Below are 10046 nucleotides of genomic sequence, written 5' to 3'. Positions count from 1 at the left end.
ATTCTTTTTACTTCTTGTTGTTCTGCATGGTTGTTTTTTGCTTCCCTATGTTCCAGATAATTGATTTGAGTCTCGCCTTTATCCACTCTACTGTTGTTTCCCTGTCAATTGTTCTTTATATCAGTTAGTGTATTCTTCGTTTCTGACTGGATCTTTTCTATGCTGTTGAGGTTCTCCCTAAGTTCCCTAAGCATCCTTATAACCAGTGTTTTGAACTCTGCATCTGATAGATTGCTTATCTCCATATTGTTTAGTTTTTTCTGGAGTTTTGATCTGATCTTTCATTTGGGCCATGTTTCTTTGTCTCCTCATTCTGGCAGCCTCCCTGTGTTTGTTTCTGTGTGTTAGGTAGAGCTGCTTTGACTCCGTGTGTTGGTAGTGTGGCCTAATGTAGTAGGTGTGTCCTGTAGAGTCCAGTGACACAGCCTCCCCTATCACCCAAGCTGGGTACTCGAGGTGTGCCCTTTGTGGGGGCTGAGTAAACCCTCTTCTTGTTGTTAAGATCTGGTTGCTGTTGGCAGATCAATGGGAGGAATTTACCCAGGCCAGTCAGGTGAAAGTGATGGGGACTCCAATGTTGGAAAGATTTTAGTTTCAGGTACTAGCTAATAAGCTTAGTAATCAATGCATATAAAAACTATTGTTTTGGGAACTGAAGGTATGACCCACCCCGACTCCAGGAGACCATAAGCAGTTCCACCTCTGTGGGTCAGGAGGACTGCAAGCAATCAAGATGGTACCTGAGCCATTGTGCTCCAGGGTGAGACCCCCACCTCCTGGGACACAGGTAAAGACCACCGCCCAGGACACAGATAGAAAGAATGCTACAGCTTTCTATCTGATTAAAATTTCCCCTTAATTCCAAACTCCTTATACTTTTCTTCTCCTTGTAAAAAGTGTTGGTTTAAAATGGAATTTAAGATGGTCTATTAGGGTACAAACCCACTCACATCACCAACCATCTGAATAAAGCATCAAAAAAGACTCAATCCCTGTCTCTGCATTTGGGGTCTGGTAGGTGACCGGCAGCATGAATTCCGGCTTCTCTGGTTTCACAAGGAATGGCTGTGACCACTGACTACCAATCTCCTCGTCTGTAGGGGATCAGCTATTCATGGGCAGGGTGGTGGTGCTCCGACATCGTCAGTAGCTGTCCACTGGGTGCGCTGGCCTGGGGGTTTCCAGGATGGTGCAGGCCAAGGTGTTTTGCCTGGGGCCACCGTGCCTGAGCTGTAAAGCAATCTGAGACTTGTGCTGAGCTTGGAGATTCCCAGGAGAAGCCAAGCTGTGAATCTAATCTGGCAGCTGCTAAAGCTCAATGAAGCCAGCTGTTACTTGTTTGATAGGATTTAGGAGTCAAGACCAGCCATTGGAATGGAAAAGCAGCTTGGGTGGGCCCATAGGTTGGGTGGGGCAGTCTCTGGGAATCTCCAAGGCCAGTCAGTCATACGTGTTAGCCAGGTTGATGGAGTCTCAGGTATGGCACCAGCTTACTGGCTGTGGGGGAAGGTTGAGAAAATGGGCAATGGCCTCTGCTCGCTTTGATGCCAGAGACTTCAGTTTCTTTCTTTATACCAATGGTGCCTTTCAAGGTGCTACTGCAGTGCTGGAGCTCAGAGGGAGTGAGTGAGTAGGTGGTTCTTTAAGACGAACTGCTTGGGGATCCAGAAGTTTCTTCAACCAACTCAATTCCTGCTGGTTTTTGCAGCCAGCAGTTGTAGAGACTTACATTCCTGGCACTGGAATCCTGGGTGGAAGGCCTGAGGGCCTGGTGTGGGTCTGGGACCCGAAATATCTCTCATAAATTTTTATCCACTAGTTGTGGGTGTGGGACCAGCCTGTTCCACGTCTGCACCCCCTCCTGCCAGTCGGGATGGATGTGGTTTCTTTAATTCTGTAGTTGTCAGACTGCCACTCAACTTGTTTTGTGGTTGTGAGACTTGCATTCAGCTCAATTTCTGATGTTCCTGGTTGTTCTGAGTGTCGGTTGTTCTATATTTTAGTTGTAATTGTGATGTGGTTGTACGAAAAGGCAAGCTATGTCTGCCCGTGCCACCATCTTGACCAGAGGTCTATTATTAGTATTTTTAAATAACCTTGGAGCTTATTTGAGGCTACTCAAAATACTACTCAAAATATGGTCTACAGCATTGAAATCATCAGGCACACCAGATCTGAACCAGAATCAGCATTTTAAACAAGATCCCAGGTTGACTCGACATCCATTAAAGTGTGAGACTATTCCTGTAAACCATCTTTCCCACTTTACAGAAAAGGAAATGGAGGTTTCAGGGGATGAGCTACTTTTCAAGTGAAAATTGCAAAGGCTAGGAGAGGTCCTTCAGGAATTAACGGGAATTCAAAAGGTGACTAAGAGGGCCTCACACGGGAGTGCAGTTCTCAGAGCGCAACTTTATGACTTCTCTAGCAATAGTACCGTGCACAGGAGTGCGGGCAGTGCAGTAGTCTGGGGCTGCCCAAGACTGGGTTTATAATTGTTAAGATGGACAGCACAGCGGCAAAATGAATGTGCAGTGTTAGTGAAGCCACCCCTGAGATGGATGCGGTACGAGTGGAGTGGTGGGGGGGAGGAAGGCGAGTGAAGCCAAATGGGGAGGGACAGCAGAGGGATTCCGGGGAGGAAAGGACAGGCCTAAAGCAGGCCCAGGAGCTGGAGGGTGGGATAAAAGAGAGGGGCGGGTAAGGAGGCTGTGGTCAATATGAAAGTTTGAACTCCTGAAAATGGAGCATTTTTCAGTAATTTCAAATGTCCAGGTTGGCTATTTCACAGAGACCCAAAACCCAGCAGTTTAAGAAGAAAAAATGAGACCAGAGTATGGAAATGTTGAAACCTCTGTGGATAATGGTAGTGGGAGTGGAAGGAAAAAAACAATCAACAATCATAAGGCACAAACTGTTCAATACTGCTTCCCTCACATAAACTTTCCTGTTATGTTAACAAACAAGAAGAGACACGTGATGTGTTTTTAAAAAGAAAAGCTCTTAGCCCTGGCTGGCGTAGCTCAGTGGATTGAGCGTGGGCTGGGAACCAAAGTGTCCCAGGTTCGATTCCCAGCCAGGGTACATTCCTGGGTTGTAGGCCATAACCCCCAGCAACCGCACATTGATGTTTCTCTCCCTCTCTCCCTCTCTCTCTCTCTCTCCCCCTCTCTCCCTCTCTCTCTCTCTCTCTCTCTCTCTCTCTCTCCCCCCTCTCCCTCCTTTCCCTCTCTAAAAATAAATAAATAAAATCTTAAAAAAAAAAGAAAAGAAAAGCTCTTTATTTGTGTAAAGTGGCAGTTCTTCCTGAGAGTGTCTCTTCAAAAAATGGGTCTGACCAGACAGAGTATAGTTCTTTAGGAGTTCTCCAACTCAGAGGGCCTGACTTGGAAAAGACCTGTTTCTTCAAGGACTTGACCACTTCTTCCAGAACAGGACTAAGTACTAAAGGACATGACCCTTAATTTGAGCCAATACTATTGGAGGGATAGCTTTCTGGAACACAAATTTCCTTTTGAACACAAGGAAGCCTTGAGGAGTTGTTTGTGCGTATGCGAATAATGTTTTCTGGTACACAGCAATGTGCTAGCTGCACCTGGCTGCCCCTCTTCATGAATTTACATTATGATGCCAGCACACTGGGAAGAAGTGGTAGAAGACTACTAAGAACAAGGGATAGCTTTCATTTTCTGTTGGGTAAAAAAAAATGCTACAAAAGAGTTTACAGAGATAATCCTTTTAAAAAAAGCATATATAAATAAATATATATGCCCTGGCTGGTGTGACTCAGTGGATTGAGCACCAGCCTGTGAACCAAGAAGTCGCTGGTTTGATTCCCAGTCAGGGCACATACCTGGGTTGCAGGCCAGGCCCCCAGCAGGGGGCATGCAAGAGGCAAATATCGATGTATCTCTCACACACCAATGTTTCTCTCCCTCTCTTTCTCCCTCACTTCCCCCTCTCTAAAAATAAATAAATAAAATCTTTAAATATATATTATATATATATAATGTAATAGGCATACAAATATGTAGACATTTAATAGCAACAGAATGTTCAGGTTTGGAGCATAGGATAGAACAAAAATGCAACTTTGGAGTCTAGGACAAGGTCACTGAAAAGAGGAAGAAAATACAGAACCAATTCATTTTTAAAGAATCACCAATAGAGTACAAGAGTATGTCTTAAGCAACAAGTATGCACAAGGGACTTACCTTTCGGAAGACCTGCCATAACCAATGCCAAAGGAACCTGTTTTCATGGAGGTGGAGGCCCCATTCTGTTCTCCTAGGATACCACTCTGCCCCCGAGAGCCACAGGAAGAGCAAAGTTGTCAGTGAATTCTGATGGAAACTGACATTCTGTGTTCTGATGCAGTCAGAGAAAGCATGAGAAACCTGTTTTAATAATGGACTTTAAATAAAAGTAGATGTGGCCCTGGCCGCGGTTCAATTCCTAGTGAGGGCACATGCCTGGGTTGCAGGCCAGGTCCCTGGTGGGGGCCGCATGAGAGGCAACCACACACTGGTGTTTCTCTCCCTCTTTCTCCCTCCCTTCTCTCTAAAGTGAATAACTAAAATCTTTAAAAAAAAAAAGATGTGAACTGAACTTGATACCTGGTAATGTTCTAGTCCAGCTGAGAGTGACAGAGCTGGGGTCTCTTTAAAATGAACCTATGTCTTTACCACCTACTATGATTACCCAAATATTCGCTTCTTGGGCTGGATTTAACTAACACTGAAGAGATGACTGGGGTAGTCATTTTAATGTGGTTGAAACAAATTCTCTACATGAGATTTCTTGTCAGAAGCTACAAAAAAACCCTTCACTTGTCACTGCTATCTACAACAAATTATCATGGTTATCTTAATACTGTAATCCTTTTGGTAACAGTGTACTTTGAGAGTACTCTGGTAGCAAAACTATTTTTAGCTACCATCAGTAACTAGATAATTGTCTTCCTGTTTATTTCAATTCCCGGTTGAAAGCTAGTTGTTTATGTAGTTTCTGGAAACACCCATCAGATTAAATATTGTCAACAAAGAACAAACTTGCGGAGAGAGGGCTTCAAGAGAATCTTGAAACACCATAAAATAGACATGACGAGAGAAAATTAAAGACCTAGCTGGTGTGACTTGGTTGGACATCATTCAGCAAAGTGAAATGTTGCCAGTTCAATTCCTGGTCAGGGCACTTTCCTGGGCTGCAGGTCCGGCCTGGGTCAGAGTGCATACAGAGTTCACCGACCTGTTTCTGTCTCACACTGGTGTTTCTCTTCCACTCTCCCTCCCCACTCCCCCTCTCTAAAATCAGTGAGCATATCCTCAGGTGAGGATAAAAAGAGAGAAAATTAAAGATCTTTCTCAAGATTTACTATATTTACTCTCTGGTGTCCCTGTTTCCTGTTTTCTTTCATTCCACTGTTTTCTATGGTTTCCTCTTAGTAGATCTCTTATCTCGGAGTGGAAATCCCTTCATTTATATAGTATAGATACAAGAAGACTGCTTTTCATTGACTGGGACAAAGCAGGAAAAAGCTAGTCTTCTCTCCTTTCTCCCCACTCCCTTCTTTCCCTACCCTTGCTCCCCTCCTGCCTCCTGTGGGGCTGCTGGGCTATTTGATGCTCCACTTCCCACTACCCCTCCCCCTTCCATGTAATTCCCACCTAGGTTGCCAGATTTAGCAAATAAAAATATAGGATGCCCAGTTAAATGTGAATTTCAGATAGACACTGAATATTTTTAGCTTATATCCCTATAATACTTGGGACATGTTTATACTGAAAAATTGTTATTTACCTGAAATTCAAATTTATCTGACAACCCTACTCTCACCCTGTGGCCACAGGAGGCTCCAGCAGCCTTCTTACCAAGAACTCTCTCTGCTTAAGTTCTATCCCGGAAAGCATGCCCAAATCTAAGGCCTACCATCCCATCACAGTGGCCTGTGTCCTTATGCTCCCAGTCATTCCACCAAGGGCTCCCTTAGATGTCTTTCAATCTGTGAATTCCAAATTGCTTAAGCATGGGCAAAACACCAGATCTTATGTAGCTTTGCCCTCAATTACCTCAATAATTCTGATTTTTAGCAAATGAAGGTAAGACTTGCCATGATGGACCAGAATCCAGGTGCCTGTACAACATACCCTTCCTTTCCACACCTGATTGAGAATGCAATGATTGAGGAAAAAGAAGTCTAACGTGAACAAATGTGATGCATTTCATAGTACCTTAGGACACTGTTTGTTTTTAATCCTCACACAAGGATATGTGTTTTTTTTGTTGTTTTTTTTACTGAATTTTAGAGAGAGGAAGGGAGAGGGAGAAATATTGATGTGAGAGAGAAACATTATTGATCAGTTGTCTCTCAATGTGCCCCAACCGGGGATCCAACCAGCAACCTAGGTATGTGCCCTGACTGAGCATTGAACCTGTACCTGTTGGTGCACAGGATGGTGCTCCAGCCAACTCAGTCACCTGGCCAGGGCCTTTGGACAGTTTTTTTAAAACTTAGAAACCTGCTGCAGGACCAAGGGAGTACTGATTACATTTAAGTGCGAACTTGAAAAGTTAGCTTCAAGTGAAGAACAAAGCCCCTGACGTGAGGTGGTCCCAACGTACCTGAGAAAACAAACTCACGGTTCTCCTTTGAGATTTTCTCTTTATTGGGTCTAGGAAGAGCAGGAGGAAAAGGTGGTATAAATTCAGAAGCATGACAGACGGCAGCACAAAGCACTTTGGAAATATTTTTCAGTGGCAGAGTCAGTGCCCTTTCAAAACCGTCATTGTTTACGGCTGACTTTAAGGACACTATCTAATCCCCAGGACAGCTTTTTAAAGAATTTCTTCTTTCTACTGTGTCTTGGACCTGGCGTGACAGAAAGCTTTTTTCACTCAGGTGACCAGAATACAAAAAGGCAGCCTCCATGTTTGGTACAAGCTGACTTCATTCAGAGAATCCCTGCACTCCCCAGAGTCCTGTATTAGATCTACTTGAGTGGTCCTAGCATCCTTCCTCCCACCCTGGACAAAGAACAGATGTACCTTAATTTTCCTCAAGCAGAAATTAGTGTTTTGTTTTTGAAAGCTATTAAAGGGTTAAAAAATAATGTAACTTTCCTACCGCAATTTTCTACATTGAGGGCCATTTTGGAAATGTGGGCCCTTCGAGTGGTGCTCCCCGCTCCCTCCCTCTCATCCCCCTGACTCCTTATCTGGCTAACAAAGTTTTTAAATGTAAATACTGCATGCTCTGCCACTCAGCCTTTCTGAGTTTCTATGAACTACTCTAGCCTAAATCAGTGTAGGAGGTGGGTTCTGGTTGAAATGTCTCCACTAACTAGCTGTGGGATCCAGGGAAGCCTTCCATCTTTCTGTTCTGTTCTTTCTCTAGAAAACGCTCCTTATCGTTGGACTTTGTGTTCTGCAAGGTTCATTCCTGCTCTAAAGCTCTAGCTTCTTTTTTGTATTCTCCCCCATCTCTATGTGTTCCTTGTGAGAGACATGCATTAGGCTTTTAAACAAGATTATTATTTTTTAAAGATTTTATTTATTTTTAGAGAGAGGGAAAAGGAAGGAGAAAGAGAGAGAGAAACATCAATGTGTGAGAGACACATCAATTGGTTGCCTCTCACATGCCCCCAACTGGGGACCTAGCTCACAGCCCAGGCATGTGTCCTGACTGGGAAGTGAACTAGTGACCTTTTGGTTCACAGGCTGGTGCTCAATCCACAGAGCCACACCAGCCAGTGCTAGACAAGATTATTTAACAAATGCTTTTTTCTGTTTTAAATTTTTCTTAAAATTAGGAGAGTTCCTTTAAAAAAGTTTAGCTGACTGAAAGCACAATTTTCTAAGTATGTAGTTTATGAAATTCAGAAAACAAACAGATTGGATTTATGAGAGCTTCTGATTCTCAGGACCTTTGAATGCTCTCAGTTTGGCAGCTACTTGTGTGGAGAGCTCATTAGGTGTGCAGAAATGCTGACTCCAGTGAATGGTTAAGGAGATGAAACATCCCCTCCTGTTTATCCTGGATTGTCTCTGTCCATAAGACACATCCTACTTATATCCATGTATATGTTTTCATGTAATAATTATTTTCTTATGCCAAGATAATTTTCTGAGGCATACTGCTGTAAATGCATCAACTTTAGGTGTTTAGTGTGATGAATTTTGACTAATGTAATATATACATTTGTGCTATCATCACCCAGAACGTCCCATCACCCGCAGAAGGTTCTCTTGTGCCCCTTTTTGCAGGCAACTACTATTCTAATATTTATCACCACAGATTGGTTTTGTCTGTTCTTAAATATTAAATCACACAGTATGTGGGAGTAAGGAAATAGCTATCATAAGAGTGCTACAGATATGAATATTTTCAGCTAAAATCAAGGCCCAGTGACGTATTAGCTGGTTAGCAAAGGGGGAACAACTATTAAAACTGAAGTAACTGGGGGAGTAACAGAAGCAACTATTAAAACTGAATCACTTAGTTAAACTAAGTCAAACTTAATTGAATGGGAAGAAGCTATATATGTAACAGTAGAAAACTGTAACAGTGGGAAATTGTAGCCCACCCCACCACTCTTTTGACAGTGTTTCTCTAAGTGCTGACTCTGACTAATATGTGGCTTATAGATGAATAGCATGTTTTTATAAGAATCCTAGGAACTAGTTTCAAAAGATACAGACTCTACCCTTCAAGCATCCCAGCTCCAAGAGATTTGCCGACCTTCCTCCCTGGAGCCAGGGCGACATGAAGCCGTGGTGACGTGAATCCATGGTGAGTAAACCGCATGCTGCATACAGGCCCATCACTTGCCTTGTTGGAATGGACTGTGCTTGTCAGCACATGGGGAACTTATCAACCCCTGCCCTTGATCTCTTTGTTCTGTTTTCCTCTCCCTCCTTCTAAGAAACCTCTGCCTCCAATGAGAGGTGGAGATGGGTTTTGAGTCATGAGTCCCCCATCTTCCAGGTGGCCAGCGTCTGGAAATAAACCACCTTCCTTTACGTCAGCACCTGCCTCTCAAGTACTGGCTTTCAGAGCGGAGGGCAGCAGGACCTGCGTTCGGTTACACATACTTTCAGAAGCCCTCATTACCAAGTGATGATGGAATTAATCATGTTCACAAACTGTGGAGCAAATTTGGAAAAGGCATTATATAATAAAGAAGAAGATCACAATGTAAAAGAAGGAACTATCCCCCTTTCCTTGAACCCAAATAGTTGGGTGATAAGTAAGAGTTGCTAACAAGCCTTTAATATCTTGCCAGTTTATCAGAGAGGACCACAGGTGACTCAGTCTGGGTAAGAGAGAATATGTAGAGGATGAGATGGTATCAGAATGGGAGAAGGAATTTAGCAATGACCCAGGGCCACATGGATTGGTTCTCCTGTTGGTGGAAAGTGAGGTCCGGAGTAGCAAAATGAATCTGAGAAGCACCTGTGTCCCAAGTATGTAAGTGAAGATAGACAGCTCAGTAAGAGAAATGTGGACTTCATTCTGCACTGAGTTCCCTAACTCTGGTTAAGCCTCAAAAAAAAAAAGTGTTTAGGGGAAAAAATGCAACTGCTTATGAAAAGATACTATAACACATTTAATTAAAAAATCAATTTGTTGACATACAAACCAATGGAACCAAACAGGAAAGCCTGATCGAACAGGGCAGAAGCAATGACCTAAACAAGCGTCAACCTAAGAGCTCCGATGCCAACGGGAGGGCGCCCAGTCACGACGTTAGCAGGGGGTACGAGCCTTTATGTCCTTCGGTGAAGGCACAGCCATTTGGTTGGCACTTCATAGGAATATCTTTCCACCAGGTCTTCATCATATGGTATGTGCCACGAGTCCCCAGTTGTCTGCACCACTGTGTCATAGCTGAGACTATGCTGTGGAATTACAAAGGGAAGCAAACTCTGAGAACAACACTGAAGGGGTGCCTGGACATTTCCCTTTCTTTTCTGACAACTTCTTAGTTTGCCTCAGAGACATATTCTCTGTCTTACTTAGCAATGGATTTCCAAAGAGCAGCTAGCTC

The 10046-nt window shown here is 43.5% G+C and overlaps 1 protein-coding gene across 2 annotated transcripts in view; it reads right to left on the bottom strand.

Moving 5' to 3' along the window:
* Nucleotides 1-9584: 9584 nt before the first annotated feature.
* Nucleotides 9585-10046, bottom strand: part of LOC123825182 (protein only RNase P catalytic subunit) — a 160553-nt gene continuing 160091 nt past the window's right edge. For both annotated transcript variants that reach the window (XM_045848519.1, XM_045848520.1), the window contains exon 8: nt 9585-9897. In XM_045848519.1, the coding sequence (XP_045704475.1) occupies nt 9766-9897 (132 nt within the window). In that variant the 3' untranslated portion in view covers nt 9585-9765. The remainder of the gene's footprint in view (nt 9898-10046) is intronic.

Source organism: Phyllostomus hastatus, unplaced genomic scaffold (assembly GCF_019186645.2).
Source record: "Phyllostomus hastatus isolate PE091 unplaced genomic scaffold, TTU_PhHast_1.1 phas_contig_62, whole genome shotgun sequence".
NCBI lineage: Eukaryota > Metazoa > Chordata > Mammalia > Chiroptera > Phyllostomidae > Phyllostomus > Phyllostomus hastatus.
This window is presented reverse-complemented; position numbering and strand designations above follow the sequence as displayed.